Source organism: Cricetulus griseus, chromosome 6, assembly GCF_003668045.3.
Source record: "Cricetulus griseus strain 17A/GY chromosome 6, alternate assembly CriGri-PICRH-1.0, whole genome shotgun sequence".
Taxonomy (NCBI): Eukaryota; Metazoa; Chordata; class Mammalia; order Rodentia; family Cricetidae; genus Cricetulus; species Cricetulus griseus.
Window position 1 is genome coordinate 74,788,433 of NC_048599.1, and position 21,476 is coordinate 74,809,908.

Here is a 21,476-nt window from a genome sequence, read left to right on the forward strand (position 1 = left end):
AGACAAAGGGAAGGAAAATCAAAATAGGAACCACCCTCAACTGTAGCTGTAAGCTATAGCTGAGCTTTGTAGAAATCGAGCAGCCTTCCAGATACCTCCTTTCGATGACTCCATCTTGAAAAATAATAAGCCTTACTTCAACTACTGAGTCTTGAAATCTTGTCAGATCCACTTTTTATCCAGCCACAGTCATGGTAGAATATATACAGGAAGTTCTGATTTTGCTGTCTCCTCTCTTAATGTCAATTCATGGTGATCTTTATAGAAGACTTTAAGTTTCAAGGTAGTTTTATGTTTGATACAAGGGAAGAAATGCAAAAGTTATAAAATACTAGGCCTCTTATTTCTAAAGCATTTTTGCGTGATGTGTTTTATGTGGGACAACACTGAAGCTTCAGAACCCTGTGTTGATTGCTCGTTGTCTGTTTCTATGGACACCATGTGGGGTGACCCATTTTTTTTGGCACATTTGACTTTAACCCTTACCAAATGATGATTATCATTTAATGACTGGCCTTTAGCACAGAGTTCTCCAGACTGGTTTAGATATTTCCTTAAGGAATTTGGGGAGTGCCTGGGTCACTGGCAGGGTAGGCTGGGTACTGGAGTGAGGATGAGCAACAGGCAGTTCCAGGCTCTGGCTCTACCTGAAAGGCTTCATTCTGGCTCCACCTCAACCAACTATATGTTTACTTGTTTTATTTATCATGATTTTTACCAATACATCATGGCAGTCAAGGGAAGAAGCTGAACACCACTACTGTTCTCCATGACTGCTGTTGTTGCCCCTCCTTGGCTTGATGTCAACCCAAAGCAAAGGGCAATAGAAACCAGTAGACCCAGAGGATCTGAGGAAATGTCTGTGTTTAGGGTCTCCCTGCATCTCTCATTCCTTAAATTTCCCATCTGTAAAATGGGTACATAGTACCCACTCTCCAGGCTTCACAGGACTGTTTCCGGTATTGCATATTTGGTGAGATTAAGTCCTACTTGACAAGAAGATAAAAGTCTCAAGTATTCGAATACATTCTGTAGGGAGTGACACCAAAGCATGTCTTCATTCCTGTGAGAATTTTGAATACCTTTCTGTGAATTCAGTGTGCCTCAGGTGTACATAACTGTACTTTGAGCCCTTTGATGCCACAAGCTCCAAGGATGTCCTATCTTTTATGCTATCAATTAATTTTATTTAGATTTGAGATTCCCGGTGATTATGCTGTTGGGTTAGTGTTTATGATTTATATTCTTCTTTTCATAGCTTTTCAACTGACATGTATTTATTGTACATGGTCCTGGATTACATAAGATCATTTCCATAAAAGTATGCAAAGTCTTTTGAGCATTTTCTCATTTTATCCCAGGAGGAAGGAAGACTAGATGTGTCCGGATTGCTATTGTGAGTTGTTCAAGGTCATAAGCAGGATTTGGGTGTGACCAGTGCTTACAGCTCCCAGATGCAGGTTCTGGCATATCAGCATGTCAGGACCCACTAATCTCTTCTGAAGTGCAGATATTAGCAAGTAACAACTTCATCTTTCACAAGGCACCTCTCCTGATCTACCATTCTCTCAAAGTGCTGCCTCTAGACTTGAGCAGAAACTGTACTCTAATTAGATGATGTAGAAGTAATTACAGCTGCCTAGAAAAAATGTAATTGCAAGACAAAGTGGAGCTATCATTTTTTTCTTTTCCTAACTGCAGCAGGAAAAACCCTGTGTGGGTTTCTGATGCTTTGTCAGTTCACTTACCACATCCTGGGTTTGTGCTAGTCAATCTGCTAAATCAATAAGATCGAAAAGAGAAAAAAACAAAGGTGTTGAGGCCAGTGGACTTCCTGGTTGCCATAGCAACATGCAAGGGTATACACTGTGGTTTCTTGCTCTCATCTGTCTTCCTGGAGGCTTGTTCCCCAAGGACAATTTGGCCTTACAGAACTCTTTTGTAGTGAGGTAACACCAAGGGGCAAACACCCTGTTGGACCCAGAAGGAGGGGTTGGCTCTTCAGCAGGTTCTCACTGCCCATGTCCCCAACACTGAAGCAAAAGGCAGGAAGGCTTCTTCACAAATTCTGGAAACTACGCAAGGTATTTCTAGACTATGCAATGGTTCAGCTATTTGGAAGACTTGGCAGCAATGGCCAGGGTGACAGCTTCTGAGAGGGTTGTTCTTTCATAGAGTCCCATTGGTTCATGATGGACTCCTTGTTCCTTAGACAAGAGACTGAGAGGTCAGGGTGTTCAGCCAGGCCCCCAGACATTGGGGTGCCTTTCGTCTCTAAGAGCCAAGAGATGAATAGCTCAGTTGAAAGCACCCCGGGACAAGTTCTGGAGGAAATTCCCTCTCTCTGTATGATTGTGCATGACTGTTTTCTCTGCTCATTAAACCCTCACCCGCCTTGGGGGCAATTCTGGGAGAGACTGAGTCACTAGGGACTCATGGTCTGCAGTGGGCAGCCAAAGGCAGTCCAAGCACTGACAAGGATTTTGGCCTCGTTTGGAACAATATGCTCTTTCATTAGGCACCCATCACATGGGAATCAGACGATAGGATGAGTGGTGTGGGGACAATGGGAAGGCTGCCAGCCTTCTTCTGCACCACTGGCAGGCCTGCTAGAAGCAGGGGCTACACCAGCTTGAAAGGCTCCCAGATGGTAGCTTCTGGGTTTCAAAGACATCAAACGAGTGGAAAAAAGAATGACTTGTTCATGATGCACTTCAGAATGATGCTTCATGACCATGAGTTATGGATTTATTGGGAACAGCTTGCTCAAACCCCTTATAAAAATTTTTATGTGACTGGAGTGCTGTAGTGGGGTCAGGATTCTGCAGTTAAAGTCCCCTGAGGTTGTGCTTTCCTCATAATGGTCTAGGGGACCATGCTCAGTCACTCTTAATGTTATTTTCTCTTTTCTCACAGATAATTTGTTCAAGGCCCTGCATTGTCCTATCTCTAATCATGGGTGATCTAATTACCAATATGTTTTTTTTTTTAATTGGCAGTCTCCCTTTCTGCTTCTGATCAGAATTGGCTTGGTTAGGCTCACCAATTGCATCATATTCTGTGTGGGATGTAAGTTCAGCCAATCAGAAGGCAGTACTAGAGCCTTGGCTTATACATAATGAACACTGTGAAAGTGAAAACCACATGACATGCTCACCAGTGCTTTGGGATGCCACTCACTGCCTAAGAGGGTAGCTGTCTCTTAGGAGTGCCATCCTGTTGATGACCATCAATCAAGTGTGTCAGGCTCCAGCTAGATCAGCCTAGAGAATCTACTTGGTCAGTCTAGACCTTTGGGTTTGCCAGTAGATGTCTCAGAAGGTCACAGTACTCTCTGTTGTGGTGAACCCAGCTGTGGTCCAGACCTGAATACCAGCTCTTCTCACTAGCTCTGCCTAAACATGGCTGGAACACTTGAGGTATAAAGGTCTGAAGACTGGAACTGCAGCTGGGACTGGACTATTCCAAGTTCCAATAGTATCTTAGGAAGAGGAACGGGTAGAATCAGAGAGAGGTAGCCAGCTCAGGACTTCTTCCCTGGGAGAGGATAGAAGTTCCAATAGTAAGGCAATCTTCTACCAAAGCAACTCATAACTTCAGGGTGAAGGCCTTCCCCTTCCAGCCAGAGTGAAGGACGTTCTCATCCTAAAATCATATTTGGTAAGATTAAGGTCTCTTCTGTAGAGCTCTTTTAATGACTGCCTCTCCACACTTTACAAAGCTCATGGATGGCAAACGGGATTCTGACCGTCCCTTCCATGTCTAAGCTGCTGTTTAACACTGTGACGGGATCAGCTTGACTGTTCAGTCTGTGCCTGGCTCTAGCAGTTCCTTAAGGCATCTCAGTGTATTAGTCAGCTCATACGTGAAATGGAGTTAATAAAAGAGCCCATTGCATAGAATTATCATGAGAATAAAATGAATTATTAGGTATAAAATTCCTGAAAACTGAAACATTACCCAGAATAAGTGCTGCCTTTGCTTGCTGGTGTTCCCACAATCTACGATAAGCGAACTGTGGGAATTGGGCAAGTCACTGAGTTGCAGGAACTGGCCCACCTTCTATTTCTACTATCTCTAAGACATCAGCTTCACTCCTATCTCTAAGACACCAGCTTTGCTTCATGCACAGACTACTTGTGAGCCAAATCAACGGAAAAACACCTAATTCTCCCTCATAACTTGTGGGGAGATGGAAGCAGGAGACCAAGCACTTGGTTGGCTCTTGCTGGCAAGCTTTAATTCTTCTGGGGTCATCCAAGAGATTTGGAGAGCTATCTACCTTTTTGGATACATTATGTTTGTAAGTGTCCCTTGGTGGTTTCATGTGGAATATGTGGCTGTTTACCTATAGGAGGTCTAGCTTCATAAATGGCCCCCTAAACCTGTGTGAACCTGAACATATTGTACCCATTACAGAGATGCTGACTTCATTATGTAGATAGATAAAGCCAGTTACAAAAATACAAGTGGTCCTTGGAAACAGTTTCTTTCTAGGAAAACAGCAAGTGTTCATAGAAACAAAGCTCCAGGCTCAGCCATTTCTAGTAGCCAGTAGAGAATTCTCAACAAAGCATGGCTGTTGTCTCTTGGCAGATGTGGGGAGTCTACCTGCCTTCTAGAGAAGGAACCACCCCCATTTACCTCTCAAGCAACTTTGGGAAGATGCACATAATGGAAACTTGAGTGGAAATTACATAGTGGCTCCCTTTCAAATGGTGTTATGATTTTCTCCCACTTAGGAACTGAATGGGTGTAGAAAGAACCCATTTCTCCCTGACTCTACAGTGTAAGCAAAGTGTTAAATCACTAAGGTGATTTCCCTAGTGAAATCTATCACTCTTGATCTGAAAGGCTTAGGAAAAACCAGAGATAAGGTGGATGGTGCCATAGGTCATTTGTGACTTTTCTGAGAGCAATTTTTAATCTAGTCTGCATCAGGCTAGAAGTCTGACCCTTCTATTTGGATGTCTTTGGATACTACTTTGTGCTTTAGTGTCTTCATCTCTAAGATGAGTTTTCCAGACTCTTCCCCAGCAATGAGTACACTACTTGGTTATCGAATATTAATTAGTCAGTCCTAAAATTATATACATGCAAGTAACATTAAATGGATTGAACAGGATGCACACACACACACACACACACACACACACACATATATATATATATATATATATTACTACTTGGTTATCTAATATTAAGTGGCCAGCCCTGAAATCATATACATACAAGTAATGTTAAATGAATATTAAATAGATTGAACAGGATATGTGCACACACGTATGTGTATATATGTAGAGAGAGAGAGAGAGAGAGAGAGAGAGAGAGAGAGAGAGAATTTAAAGGGCTTGAGAAGGATCAAGGATGGTATGGGAGAGTCTGGAAAGATGTGAGGGGAAATTATATAATTATGTTTTAATTTCAAAACAATAAAAAATTTAAAATAACTTTGCCAGTGTATTGGTGAAGTTTCTAAAGGCAGTTAACAAGTGAGCAATATTCACAACTTTAATTATTATAAGCTCCATTTTAACCAAATTTCATTTAATGAGTCCCACAGACTCTGCTTCAACAAGGCTGAACATCAGAGAGGTCAAGCAGCTACCTAGCTGTGCCACCTGCAAAGAGCTGCAGAGTCAGGGGAGATCAGAAGGCTAAGCTATTGCCCTTCCCATGTACCCATGGAGACACTCATGTGGTCTCCTTTTCCTGGTCTTCCTGGGGACAGGCAGACCAGACTGTTAGATGATGGGCCTAGGGATGCCCCTGCCCTGCTCACAACCTGCCTGAGAACTCTAAAGGCATGGCATGACTCCTTGGAGGCTTCTCTTGGAATCAGAAAGTAGCCTCAGTCTACATCTTTCACTGAGCCCATCTGTCTCTCAAAGGGAGGGACTTCTAAACAGTTCAAGTCATTGCAAGATACAGGAGACTTATTGGAGACCAGAGAGCTCAGCAGAAAGCATTCTTAGTGGATCTTCATAAGGAAGGATTTGTTGGAGAGGGGCCATTGTGATTTAATATTAGCTTCTTTATGTGCACATGCATGGCATGTGTTCCCATACATGTGCCTGAATGCATGTGGGTGCAGATGTGTAGGTGTTTAGGTGTTTGCACATATGTGGAAGCCAGAAGACAACATATCTCTCATTCCTCAGAAGTTGTTCTGCTTACCTTTTATTTTCGTTGAGACAGTGCCTCTACCTGACCTGGTACTCACCATGAAAGCTAGGCTAGCTGGCCAGGAAGGCCTGGGTATCAGCCTGTGTCTGTTTCCTCAGCTCTGGATTCCAAGAGTGTACCACTCAGCCAGCTTTCTTACCGACCTTATGCTTGTTTTTTATGGGCTGAATTATCCCCTAAGCCCTAGGAAGTCAGAGCAGCTCCCACATCCAGATGCTTTTGTTTCTGAAGGACCAACTGCAGATAGATATACTGAAGCTCTTCCCCACTGCCATGGATACCTGTTCTCTGCTAGAGATGCTCTGTGGTGCTTGCTACTTCCATCTCACCCTTGCTCTCATGATACCTGGGAATGGTGTTGGCTATGCATTGGTGGAATAAGGAAGCCAGAAGTGTTGCCTACTTTGGGGTTAGGAGTAGAAGATAGAGGTGAAACTTGTGGGTCCTAGAAGCCCAGTCCAGGTGGATTTGAATATCTCTCCACCACTGCAGCTCTGTGACCTCGAGTATGTTTCTATACTTCCTCCTCGCCATGCCTCAGTTTCTCTAGAGAGTGGTGATTAATATCACCACTTAGAGTTGTTTTAAGGAGAAGATTTGTTAACACTTGTGAAGTGCTTGTAAGAGTGTCTGGCACTCAAAGAAGTACTCACTACTGTTATTGCCCTTGGGATTGTTAATACCATTTGGGGTAAAAAAAAAAAAACAGGGCTTACATAAATATAAAGAAGAGAGTTCCTTATAAATTGCCAGGGTTCGAGCCCATTTTAAGGCCAGAGTATTCCACAGCTAAGGTATGATCAACGACTCATGTGACAGTTGTACTGGAAGCCTGGGGCATCATCGCTGCAATTCTTAACTGTCCAGATATCACTGGGGTTAGGAGCTGGATTCTTTCTCACAAGATTAAAAGAAATGGAAACTTGCGCTTCATATTTTCTGAAAATTTCTTATTCACCCAGCAACCCTTTCAGATGTCTGTAGTATGTCAGGCCCCTGGCTAAGCTAGCAAGATGAAGGCTAAGCTTCTCTGTCTTGTATTGCCCATAATGGACCACACACACACACACACACACACACACACACACACACAGAGTCAATCTCAGGCACACTTTCTGAATAACCACCATGTGTAGACACTGTCTTTTAAGTAATGTTGCTTACTGCTCATGGAACTCAAGGGATTTTACTCAAAAGTCTCAGCTTGCATTGGTTTCTCTTTCATTTGCATATTCCATTGGCCAGGTGGCAAGCTGGAATTGATTTTCATAAGAAAGAAACTGCCTCTCATCTCCAAACCATTGTCCAAGCCTCAGCCTTTATTTTTAAGCCAGGAGTTAACAGCAACCACCTGGGCCAGGAGCCTGCGGGTCAGATTGCATTTGACTGAAGTCCCTAGGAGCTTCACCTGCAAGAAGCTCATTTTGAGTCACTTTTCTTTCCTTCTGGATGCTGGAGCAGTGAGAGGCCTGGAAGGGCTGTCCTCTCTCTGAGTGACAGGGTCCCTTTGTGAAACTGGCCAACTGAGACCTAAGCTGCAAATGTCAGTAAAAATAAACAGCATTTCAAAGGGCCCTTCTGCATTTCCTTCCTGTGTGTGCTCATTGCTTCATCAGCCAAGAACTACACGAGTGACTTCGGAGAACACTGGGCCCTGCAGATAAGGAATTAACCACACAAGGCGTCTTTTCTTCATTGCTTCCAGTGTTTCATGGTTTTTCGTTTTTAAAGTACCTGCTTGCTGATGACACAAACCAAGGAAAAGAAACCAACTTGCATTGGCTTATGCCTTCTGGGTGACTTTTGTTTTTTTTTGTTTTGCTTCTGTCTGACACTGCTTTCTCGTGTTTGGAACCAGCTTCCTGCTCTAGAAGAAGGCAGCTGTCACCTGTAGTAACCATAACTCATAATAATAATGGGCCCTATTTCATCATTGTGAAACATTTGTTTAGTTGTGCCTCTCCCCTGTCCTAAGCATGAAGGGCCCTGAGCAGATGGAATGCTGCTTGGAAACCCGGTTTGAGGGAATTCAACACATCTGAGAGGAGTTCCTACCTCAGCCATCTAAAAGCTGCCTTCTGGTGGAAGCTGCTTCATTCTTTTCCTAGCTTCTGTTTTTTGACTTTTAAATACATATGCAAAGATTTTAGGGTACTGGTGGCAGTTATGCAACACAGAACTCCAAAGTTCAAGATACCAAAGGACAATTCAGGGGGGAAAGTCATCCTCCCCCAGTACGGCCCACTTTGAAATGTAGAATAAAGTCGGGTTTGGGAGGAACCTGTGGTTCTAGAGAGAATTGGTCCCATCACCTCTTCAGCAATCCTTTGTCCAGCTTCAGTTTTCTTGTTGCTAGATGACTTGAACTTTGGATGGTTCAGGGTCTAGGTTGAAGTCACTTCTTTCTTCCTCCAGACCTGGTTTGTATCTCTTCGCCTGGTACCTCAGGCATTGCTGAGAGAAAATGTTATGGAGTGACAATTCAGAAGACAAGGGAACCATCCATGTGACTATAAGGACAGGGCATTCCGTATAGAAAAGAAAGCAGGTGTGTGTTTTCAGGTCTGCAGGAGCTAAGAGTGCCTGATGGGAAAACTTTGTGACTGGAGCAGATATAGCAATTCCCAGGCTGGAGAGGGAGGGAGTCTGCAGCCTGATCACATTGGTCTTGACCAGGAGGAAGTTTATTCTGTGTGCAGCTGCATATACAGTGTTAGAAATGATACGGTCAGGAGCAACACCAATTGATTGTGGAAACATGCTCATAATATAAGAATAAGCGAGGAGCGGGGTCCCAAATACAGAACTGCATATGTAATACTATTGGTCTCTCTCTCTCTCTCTCTCTCTCTCTCTCTCTCTCTCTCTCTCTCTCTCTCTGTGTGTGTGTGTGTGTGTGTGTGTGTTTTCTTAGTAGTTGACATCTTCTTCATTACTCCCCTGGATTTGGTAAGTGTCTCATGAGTTTATATTAATTTAAAGAGTAAGCTTAAGGGTGGGGGGGTCAGGGGGGAGGGAGAATGGAGGGAGAGGAAGAAGGGATTGGCATGTAAAACAAGCTTGTTCCTAATTTGAACTAATATAAAAAGAAAGAATAAAAAAAATCTTTGTTGGTGTCGTTACTTTAAGGATAGGGCTCCTTTATGATGTCATGTCTCAGATTTAAGCTTGATGTATCTTTGGAAAGCGAGTGAATTTTGAAGGCTACATCAGTAGAGATGTTTATTTGGATTTTTGTTGATATTGTTGAGATAAGGTCTTTCACAGTGGCTGTGGTTGACCTGTGACTCACCATGTAGCCCAGACTGGCCTTGAACCTAGGTGATTCTCCTGCCTCAACCTCCCAAGTGCTGGGATTTCAAGGGTAAGATAGCATATGCAATTATTTGCCTTTCAGGAGTATGCATGTGTGTGTGTATAGGTTCACATTTATATGTGTGTTCACACATGTGCACATGCGCGTTGAGGCAAAAAGAAAACATTGGCTGTCATTCCTCAGCTATCACCCACCTTGTTTTTAAACACAAGGTCTCTCATTGGCCTGGAACTCACCAAGAAGGCTAAGCTGGCCCAAGGGATCTGCCTGTCCTAGTATTATAAATGCTGACCACGATAGCCAGCTTTTTGTATGTGGGTTTGGGGGTATAAAACTCAGGTTCTAATGCTTGCAAAGCAAGCACTTTACTGACTGAGCCATCACCACAACCTTCTGTTTGGCTTTTTTTCTTTCTTCCTGTTTCTTTTAATGTCTTCACTTATAAGCACTTCTTACCACTGATCTAGTTTTCCGCAAATTATTCATGCAAAAGACTCTAACATTTCCATTTGATCCCACAGATTTGAACATAACCTGCCGCTATGCAGGTGTATTCCATGTGGAGAAAAATGGCCGCTACAGCATCTCACGGACTGAGGCAGCTGACCTCTGCCAAGCTTTCAACAGCACCCTGCCCACCATGGAACAGATGCAGAAGGCCCTGCACAAGGGCTTTGAAACATGCAGGTAAGAGACCAGCACCCTCACTGGGGAAAGCCCACTGGGAAGGGTCAGAGCTTACAGTGGAAGGCTCCTCCTTGGCAGTTGAATGGGTTCTTGCCTTAAAAGGCAGCACTACCTATTAATTTGACTAAGTCAACCTTCTGAAACCGGTATGACAACTAAAATTTAAAGTCAGCTAAAGACACCTTTGTGAATCATGCGCATGTCGGGGCGGGGGGGAGGGGGGAATCAGGGGAAGCCATAGGGGTCATATCAGTTTCAACCCTCTTGCTAATGTGCTCCCATAGCACTCATCTGGCTTTGAAGAAACATTCAGTATCATTGTCGGAACCACAAGAAAACATGAACCAAATAACAGTGTTTAAAATAAATAGGCAGCTGGCAGAGTCTTAGCTGTACAGACTTGATGCAAAGCACGTTCTCCAAATCCCCCACCCCCTCTCTCAGCTTTTAAGTTGTCTTCTATGTTGCTGTTGTTTGACAAAGTAAGTCAAAGGATATGGACTTTTTAAGGCTATATTACCTTAAAGTAAGTTGCTATCAGAAGCCTTGAGAAGTCTTCTACCTGAGGCCCCAGAGGACCTCGAATCCATGATAATCACAAGAGGCAGGGTGTATCCTGCCTCTTGCTTTCTTGTTTGTTTTTGTGGCCAGTAGCATGTATGAATGGGATGCTTAGTGACACCCCCAGTCACGTGGTTGGTGTGGTTTGATTTCACTTGCAGATCTGGGTAGTCTTCACACCTGCTCCGAATCCCCACCTCAGCTTCCAGCTTAGGCAGTGTGATTCCCTTCCCTCTCCAGGGCTCACACACGTGCACACACATGCAAACAAAATGCTTTTAGAAAGTCCAGCTGCAGCCCTCTTCATGGAAGCTATTAAATGGAAGTTAATTGCATCTATCCCCTGCCCTTAGTTACAGACTCAGGAACCAACCTCTTGAGTGATTCCCTGAGATTCTTGCTTTGTCTAATATAGTAACCATTAGCCACATGCAGTGAGTTACATTTAAGTTCATTACAATTAGGTTACATGAAAATGAGTTGATGGCACAAACTACGTTTCACCTGATAGCTGCCTTATCAAATGGCATAGATTCTATAGAGAATATTTTCATTGTTTAAGAATGTTGTCTTGAGTAGTACCAGCTAGACATCTCTGTCTCTTAGTGTTCAGAGCTAAGTCTGGGAGAATGCTAAAGGATGGGTGATGACTCTGACAGCAGAACCTGACCCACTATCTTCATGAAGGATGGCCAGTTAGCAAAACCATTTACTCAAGACCCAAGGCTATGTTTTAAAAAAAATCAGGCCCTGACTAGGTCACTGGGCTAACAAAGTGCTTTTGGGAAGCTGGCCTATGATTGTGAAATGCAGTTAAGATGTACTTGTGAAATACAGAGGTTTGTCATCTGTTGAGAGCCAGAGAAACAGATACAGAGTGCCAAGCTGCTGGGTGCATCCTAAAGACATCCTTGATCTTAATCTTTAAATGGTCCAGTTTATTACTGACTTTTTCTAGATGAAGCAACAGAGCCTTACAGTTTGTCATAGATCACACTGCTTGCATATAGAGGAGTCTCAGTTTGGTTGTGATCAGTATGAATGTAATGACCAAGCCCTCACAAGGGACTGAGTAAGGGGGAGGATGCAAGGACTTGATAAATATGTCTTTTCTCCTTGTAGAAAGTGACTCATTCATGCCATGTTCACCTACAGAAATTTTAATGTCCCCAACTCATGTGTAATATGTGTATATTAAATTGTCAAGTAACATGATGTAGTGAAAATTCACAATAACTCACGAAGAGAATGCAAGAATGTATTCAGTTCTAGAATGTCTAATACACACACACACACACACACACACACACACACACACACACACACACACACATTTATCAACATGATGCAGGAGGACAGAGTGAAGATTAGTTTCACTGTCATGTATTATTTAGAAAAAATATGAAGAAAAACCTCTGCTGCAGAAATCTGTCATTGCAGCCATAACTGGTATTAAGTGTTTCAAAACTCACTTTCATAATTTCCCTCAGGTAGCTATGGCATCAGATATCTGCCAAAAGACAGAAGGCATAGTCTCACAGGCTAGGCCAAAGGCTCAGCAGGGACTTCTGCCTTGTCTGCCCCACCCTGATTAGTGACAACTCTCAGGTCCATGAGAACTTCTTACCAGTTAATTGTCTGCCTTCCCCCCAACAGCTAAAGGAGACTTTGGGGAATTAGTCATCCAGCTTCCATTGCAACACCAACATAATGAGAGACTTGGAGCTTAGGAGCTTCCAAGCCACTCTCATTGCCACAGGTCTTGCAGGGTGCTGCAGTCTGTGCTGTTGCCCCCTCAAGGGAGATTCTTAAAAAGATGCATTTTAGCCTGCATTGTACTGCTCAAACCCTGTGGAACTTAGGATCTCACTCTTTATTCTCTTGCTGGCACATCACCTCTTTCCTTTTGAGTAGTAGCATTTTCTCATCCCACATGCCATGTTTTAGGGCATTTTGTGCTTATGTCAGATGGCCACTAGGATGGAGGTGATGTGTACTATATCTGAAAAGGCCTCCAGACCCAATAAACTCCCAGAAATAAACACCTAGATGGGTGCAGGAGTGATGGTGTGTTGCTTGAAGAACTTTGTTAAGTAGGACATTGCTTCTACTTCCCTAATTGCTGTTGTCCTCAGTTCAATGATGGCCAATTTATCTCCACTGGTCTGGATTGCTCACAAAGTCAGACATGCTGTGTACTCAGCACAGGTGCAAGGCTTTGTGTTGGCAATAGGGGAGTAAGGAGTGGGGCGCTCGAGGGGGGAGGAGAGGACAAGAAAGAAGAGGAGGATAAGAAATGAGTCAGACGTGTAATCTTAGACTAAAAGGAAGGCTAATCCTCTTGCTATTATTTTTATGTCATTTTTTGGAAAATAAAAAGTTAATTCAGTGTCAAATCTGTACAGCTTATTTCTTCTGTAATTCTGGCTTTCTGTTGCCTTTAATAACATTGCTGGCCATAAATTTTATATGGAACATATTTTTTTCCATTCATGAATCTTTGTGTTTAAAAACAAGAAAGATCGTCAGCTCCTGGTCTTTAAACAAAATCTATTTGCCTCTGTCAGCTTTGAAATTTCTCCTGCACTGGTATTTTTAGATTTTATGGAGCTCAGTTGCTGGAACCCCTAATATCCCTAGGGGTGAAAAAGTGAAGTGTTGTGATGCATTAAATGTCATTTGATGGGAAATTATGTAAAGATGTCCTGGCCATATAGGTTAATAAATTTGTGTTTTTTCCTTGGCAGGTATGGATTCATAGAAGGCCAGGTAGTGATCCCGAGGATCCACCCCAATGCCATCTGTGCCGCCAATCACACTGGGGTGTATGTCCTCACATCCAATGCCTCCCACTACGACACATATTGCTTCAATGCCTCAGGTTGGTTCTAAGTGCATGCTCTTTGGGTTGCTTGTGGGAGCATGGTTGGCTGACAGTAGTTCAGTAAAAGCCTGGGTGGAGCTTCCTGAAGCTTCCACTCAAGATGAGTCCTGAGAGTCTCTACAGTAGAAGGGAAGACCCAGATTCCTGTATTCGTGGTACTATCGTGTCAGGATTGGGAAGCAGATGATGAACAATTAAATATCAATTCTCTTACACGAGGTTGGAGAGTGCTAAAGAAGTAAGCACCATAGGAAGGTACAAGCTCCAGGGATGATGTTCATTTGAGAGGTGAACAGGAAGGGTATATCTGAGGAAGTGTTTAGGAGACCCACAATCAAAGAAAAGGAGTGGGGCTCTTGACAGATGAGAAGGCCATGTGAAGCCGGAACAGGAACACCTGAATTCTATGTATTTGTCAAGGACAGGACTACAGGCAAAGAAGTTAAAGAGGTTTAGAGGAGGAGTTGCTAGAGCCTTCAGTGTGTTGGGAAATTGACGCAGTTTCTAAAGGAAAGTGGTACCCATCTACTGACAGTTTGGGGGTGCAAACCAAATAGCTGAGAGTATTATTGTAAATGGAGCTAGTGAAAAGGCAAGGAGGATATGATAGACCATTGACCTTCTTGAAAATGCCCCTTACCCAATGGTTGAGACCACCAGGAATAAGAAGGCTAAGATAGAGATGCTGGGCTCCCTCCTTGGTCTGTGAAGCCTTTCCCAACTATGAGCTTAAAAATCATGCTTACAAGTCTATTCATGCCACCACAAAGAATTCAATGCACTATACATTTTCAGAGTCTTTTGAGAAGAACCATAAATGTCAAAGTTTTAAATGCCAACAATCAAAAGTCATAGTTCTCAAACTGTATCTTCTATTCCCCTGAAGGGTTGAAACTATATGGCAGGAAAGAAAAGGCTTTGAGGAGAACTTGTCACATCTTCCAAGACTGTAAATTTTCTTAAACATGGAAGGAAGATGCAAAATAGGCTGGAATGTGGCTAAAGACTTTATTCCCAAGAAACCAGAGCTAGTATAATATGGTGGTAGGATATACCAGCTATGTGGGCTTTTGGTAACAGGGGGCATCAAGGGCAGCAGGAGACTACATCAGTGTCCTTTGACTGTGCCAGTGCTACCTACCCATTATTTCACAAGCACTGAGGGTTAGAGTGGGAATTCAGAGGAGAAATCTAGAGTTTGGGGGAAAGAGGATATGTTGAAGCCAAGTAGTTGAAATACAGTATATGAACCCAGTGAATTATTCCAAGTATGCACAGGACCTGGAGAACACACACACACACACACACACACACACACACACACACAAACACACACATAGGACAAGGAGAAAAATCACAGCAAGTTTGCCTCTCCCTATCATTTGAATAAAAAACACACAAGGAGTTCAATCAAAATGGGGAAGTCCACCCAAAACCATACAGGGCACTGCCCGTACTCAATGTAATGAAGCAAAGCTCAGATGGATAAACAGGAAGTAGGCACAGAGCACCCTGAGTTAACTTCTTCCATCTTTGTACAAGGGGTCAGGAATGAAGGGCTTGAACAGGTGGCAAAGACTCAGCTTGGTGTGATCCTGCCAGCTGTTCAGTCTTTGGGTTCTGTTTTTTTTGCTTCTCCTGCTGAGTCTTGTTCAGGGAATGTATGCAGTAAATCACATTGCTGTGTTCCCACACTGTCTCAGCTGGTTTACAAGTTGGTGTCACTTTGAGTTAAGGTGCTGAGAAGTTTAATTGAAACAGGCAAAAGCACATACTGTTTTATGGCCAGGAATTGAAGCAAGCGATCAAGGCAAACAGCTGCTGCAGCTTTTCTTCCTTTCCTTCATGTTGTCCCAGAGTTTGAGTCCATCCCCAGCACAGCAGTCAACAATGTTGATGAACCAACTCTCTTCTCCTTACAGACGCAGGTGTTAATTCTGTTGAAAACCGGGAGAAGTACTAGAGATCTGCTTCATCCCCAAATGACCGTGTTAAAAGTAGTAAAGTTGAAAAGTAATAACTGTTTTTCATTTTTTTCTATTTTCTACGTGGACTCCATGTTGATAAGCTTTTATAATAATTTCAAAGACAATATTTATTGATTAGTAGTATCTGCACACTATTGTGTTAAGTAAATTGAGGGTAAGAAAGAACCAGAAAGCGTGTTTCTTGTCTTCAAAGAATTAACAATCTTCTAGAAGCAATAAGACAGAAAATACAGAAAGGAGAGACAAGAATAAATGCAATGCGGGATAAGCAATTTCCATATCCTGGCACATGAAGTGAAGAACCTGGCAGCTTCCACCTTGCTTCCAAGAATGTCTTTGGAAGAATCTTAGATTATACCTAGCCCAGGGACTGCAACCAGGAGGTCCCAGGGGGAGGGAGCCCTGTAAACTAGCAACAGAGAGAAGAGCCAGCAATACTACAGCAGATAACTTTTATAAGCTTAAAACCCATATTTCTGTGACTTCCCAGGGAAAATTAAGGCAGCCCTCAGGAAAAGGCTTTGTGATCTTTTTTTTTTTTTTTTCTGCCACATCTCTTAGCATCTTAGGCCCAACATGAGTTTTAAAGTTTGATTTCTATAAGATGTCTCATTCTTTTCTTCAGGTAGAATTAAGGAGCATATTTTGCATTTGTGATTTACATTCACTCATTTCTTTGAGAAATGTTTGGCAATTTACTCATGGAACACCTACAAGTTACCCTGGAGGAAGTGCCCTTTCTACCTGGCATCCAGAGATTGACACCAAGACTGAATTATTGTTATCTTAGCCTTTTGGAGCCAGTAGAGCCAAACTTCCTCAGAATACAGCCCCAGGGAAGACCAATTTAGTATTTAACAAGTCCCTGTGTTCAGGGACATCCACAGCAGTACATTGCATAAGAGAGTGAAGCTCAATCTAATGAGGTCACATGAGTGGACACGGTCATGAATATGTTAACTGCATATGTGGGTCACCATGCATCTTGGCATCCTGGCCAGATTTGGCTTCTCTATGAAATTTTAGGTGAAATGGAGCATGAAGAGGCTCCGTGGGAACACACTCTCATTATTGACTGACTAGCTTCAGTGTTGTTGACATGCCCAGCTCATTACAACTACACTCCTGGAAAATCACAAGCCCATTTCTGGGGGATGTTCCACATCCAAATACCAGAAACAACTCATAGATTGTCTCAGTCCTGAGACAAAGAGAATAGGTACCTCCCAAATCTCTCCAGTATCTACATTGTCAAATAAGGGGGTTGGAAAATATTTTTAAGGAATAAAGAGCTAGAGAAATATATTTGACGACTTGTAAATTCTTTAGAGCCAGGGATAAAAGCAGGCTCATCTTTTGTCTGCTTTTATCTTCTATGACCTAGCCTGCGAATGCTGAGTGGCCCTTAGAAAGACTCAGTTAACTCTTTAAAACTACTGAGAGCATCACTTTCTAGGCTTCTGGAGCTGTTGATACATGTGAACCATTTTAGGAAATAGCATCTTAGATGTGCTTCCTGGGAGACTTGAGATCTTTCCTTCCTTTTCCTCTCATTTGACAAATAAATGCTAAGTGTCTCTCTGTTGCCACACAGTGTTCTGGCCCAAGCAGATGAACTTACTCCTCTGATTTGGTAGAGCCCATGTATCACTATGGCATGGTGGGAAGCAGCAGGTGGGTGGTGTGAGAGTTGCATGAATCACCATCAAGTAAAGTGAACAATTTTAGATCGTAGTGCACATGAGGAAGAAATTAGAAGGTGATATGCCTGGGTGACATGTGTCAGGAAGGGGTACAATACTGGTCTCACCATTGGTGGCTTTTTCTTTAAAAGGCTCTATTTTTAAATTTTTTTTCACAGCAACTTTCGCAAGAATACTTTTTCCTAACACTCACTCTCCTCCTGTTTGAATGTCTACAGCATCAGCAGCTTTTGCTTTCAAAGAACTGATTGAATACTAAACAATCTCTTTATATTGGGCAAAAGGTGTTTATAGTAACTGATGAACAGCCACTACCTGTTTGCCCAATTTCTGTTTCTGCCTGTGTTATGAGTGTGCAACCGTTTATGGAAGGGAACTTTAAAATGCTTGAGACCTGCCTTCCTTGTGACAGCTGTCTGCCAGTTTTCTGACCCTGGCCCTCCAAACCTCCATGCATATATGTGCGTATTTACCCACCCATCTATCTCTTTCTTCTTTTCTCTTGGTCAGAAAGCAATTCTAGAAGAAACAAACCTAAGAAATTGTCTTCTAATATTTAAGTGGATATGCACACCATAAAAGCTGTAATACAGCTGGGTATGATGGCATCACTCTTGTAACCCCGGTACTTAAGATGTTTAGGTAGGAGGATTATGAGAGTAATAACAGCCCGTGTCTCAGAAAAAGGAATAACACACAAGTCAGGAATTATAGGTCAGGGTGTCAGAAAGTACTGGCCAGAAAGCTCCTAAAAACACCTGGAGCTGACCAGCTAGGCCAACTCATAGCATGGAATCCTAAAGAAGGGGTGAGAGTAGAAGATAAATGGAAGACAATAAAAAAGAAGCCAAATGATATATGCCAAGACAGTATGGGTGCCCATGCCAAAGTTGGCCAGCCTAGTTGCCTGCTGTGAAGTCCTGCACATGGAGGAAGTGTTCATAAATATCAGCCAAATAAATGAAGCCATTAATCCTTTAATACAAGACTGGGAATTTGTTGTTTAGTAAATATTTTGATTACTGAGTAAATTCTTTTGATGTTTATGTCAATTGTGTGTTCACCAGTTTCCCGTCATCTACGTTGATATCTGGGATTGCAAATGATTTTTCATGATAGTCTGTACATGCCTTCATTATAAATTTTTCACAGTGATTACACATTTGTTTTGCAATTGAAAGGAAATTTAGAAGCCTATTTAATAATGTTTAATTAGAGAAGAGCCATGTCTATCTTATTCCCAATTAAACATGAAACATCAGACTTACCACAATGCCAGATATAGAATGTCTGCCTCCCTCTGTCCTTGTATAGCCCAATCTATTTTCCCCAGCTCCGGGATTACAGATATCAGCACACTTGCCCTAGAATACATGTGCTTCTTAACGAACGAAGTTGCTAGGGTGGGAATAGTACGTTTGTTGGAACTTCTGAATTTAAGATTGTAAAAACACACCAAAAAGGGTAGAGAAGTTTCTCATAGACTTATCGAGTTTCAAGAAAAGAAAGTTATTTAGGACAAATGAGAGCCAAACTCTGTTCTAACTGATTAATAGGACACATTAACTGTGAGGGTTTTTTAATCATTTATTTTATTTCATGTTTTTTTTTGTTGTTGTTCTTTCTCTTAGCACCCCTTGAAGAAGACTGTACATCTGTCACAGACCTGCCCAATTCCTTCGACGGACCAGTTACCATAAGTACGTACCCCTTCTAGTTTCGGGTGATTTGTCTCATTCTTGGCAAAGGCATCTGTTGTGTTCTCTACTGTTACTATTCAAATAGGCTATTAAGTTGTTTCTCTAATTGGAGAATGGCTGTGTTTCCACACCCCATTCTCCTTTTCCATGATGGTGCAAAACTTCTGATTTACCCCTATGCCGCATTCCTGGTATATCAGTCATTTGAAAACTGCTTTCACACACTGGGAACCCATCTGTGTACTCCACTGCACCATCGCTTACTTGATCATTCTCTTCCAAATAAAATTCATTTTTTTTAAAAAGAAACTGCAAAGGGAAAACTGATACTACTTGCCAGAAATTAGAGGTAACCTTAAAAATCAATTTTAGTGCAAGACAAGGTAAATAATAGTTTTCTAGCTGTTAAAGATTGCACCTGAGCTGCGCTCTGTAAAATAGAGGTTTAAGTAGTCTCAGGGATGGAGACACCCACATGAGAATTTTCTTGTCTATATAACTGAAGTACATGATTATGAAGGCCACAAGCTTCCTGGTATGTGCTTCAATGTCATCTATACCACACCCATCTTAGATCATCTATAAAAAATTGCATGTACCAATTTAGAAGATGGAAAACTTATTTCTGCTTCCTTAGAGTCAGTCCCCAGCAGGGTGTGTGGACACAGCGGCAGCAGTAGTGTGATGAGCTCTCCCTAGACTGTGTAAATCCAGCCTCTCACTTGGCCTATGTCCTGTAGCAGTCAGAGGATGCTTCACATCCCAACAGCTACCATGTGATACTAGAGCCACAACTTTTCCTCCTAAACTTCAGGCTCCCTTATGTGTAAGATACAGCATGCCAGAATCATCACGTGACTCTAATGTGTCTCATGCGTGCCTGGCCCCTGTAAGATGCTTTAAGAAATGCCCAATTTCCATGGATCTTGAACATTTCCTCCAAACTCCAGATTTCTGTAAGTTTGGTCAATACCATGGTTTGAATATGTCTGCCCCAAGAGTTCATGCGTTGGAAACATAATTTCCAGTTTCACACATTGGTAGTAAATGGGGTTGAGATCTTTGAGAAGTAGTTAGGATCGGATGGAGTAAAGAAGGTGAGGCTTGATGACATCAGTGGCTTTATAAGACAAGGAAGAGAGGCCTGAGCTGGCTCGATTGTTGTCTTACCACATGATGCTCTCTGTTGTATGATGGTATACATAAAAAAGACCCTCAGCAGATCCCAACTTCTCAGCCAGGACTCAAGGGCCATAAACAAGATAAACTTCCATTCTTTATAAATTGCCTGGGGCTTGGAAAGCTGGCTCAGTGTTAAGAGCACTAACTGTTTTTGCATAGAACCTGGGTTCAGTTCCCAGCACCAACATGGATATCACAACTGCCTGTAACCCCAGTTCACGAAGATCAAACATCCTTTTCTGGCCTCTGTGAGCTTCTGCACACACATGGTACACATAAACTCAGACAGGTGTGCACACACACACATTAAATAAATGAAGTTTTTTTTTTAATGGTAACGTAATATAAATTGCCTTGGCTTGAAGTTCATCAGAAGAGCGTAGCCCTTAGTAGTCAGTAATCTCATCAGATCTTCCTCTGCAGACACTATCAATGTGATTGGGACCGTGGAATGTTTTCCAACATTGGTTTTACTAGTAGTTTCATTTAAGCAAACTAGATAAGTGAAACAAGAGTCCTTGGTACCACCCATGCAATTTAGCAGGAAACATCCCCAGTGAAGTGTACATAAGTAGCTGTGTATAGCAAATGGCTGAGGCTCAAGGCAGAAAACACATTTTAAGGATGGGTAATGAATTAATTAAGTTTTGCCTTTTCTCCTCTGGTTCATTCTGGTCAACCATTTATTAAACCAAAGATTCTGATGTGTGTGTGTGTGTGTGTGTGTGTGTGTGTGTGTGTGTGTGTGTGTGTGTGTGTTGAATTTCCCTGAGGATGGTTGAAACTCTGGCAATACTTATACAAACCATTTTTTCTACCCAGAAATAGGTATTTGCTAAAAGTGATAAAAGTTACCCCTTACAAAGAGTCTTTCTTTCTTTCTTTCTTTCTTTCTTTCTTTCTTTCTTTCTTTCTTTCTTTCTTTTTGGTTTTTCAAGACAGAGTTTCTCTGTATAGCTTTGGAGCCTATCCTGGCACTCGCTCTGGAGACCAGGCTGGCCTCGAACTCACAGAGATCCGCCTGCCTCTGCCTCTGCCTCTGCCTCTGCCTCTGCCTCTGCCTCTGCCTCTGCCTCTGCCTCTGCTGGGATTAAAGGCATGCGCCACCAACACCCGGCCACAAAGAGTCTTTCGAATGGATTGCAAATATAACTTCTTTGTGGAGGCCTTACAACTGCTATTTCAGATCCTTACTGGAGTTGGAGGAATTAATAATAACAAAATATATACATATTTCAGAAGGGATTGCATAGTGTGGGAGAGGTGTCA

General features: G+C 42.4%; 1 protein-coding gene across 12 annotated transcripts in view; it reads left to right on the forward strand.

Annotated features, from left to right (window-relative positions):
- Positions 1–21,476, forward strand: part of Cd44 (CD44 molecule (Indian blood group)) — an 82,984-nt gene that overhangs the window by 24,252 nt on the left and 37,256 nt on the right. For all 12 annotated transcript variants that reach the window (XM_027422375.2, XM_027422377.2, XM_035446272.1 and 9 more), the window contains exons 2-4: positions 10,024–10,189; positions 13,498–13,631; positions 18,957–19,025. In XM_027422375.2, the coding sequence (XP_027278176.1) occupies positions 10,024–10,189; positions 13,498–13,631; positions 18,957–19,025 (369 nt within the window). The remainder of the gene's footprint in view (positions 1–10,023; positions 10,190–13,497; positions 13,632–18,956; positions 19,026–21,476) is intronic.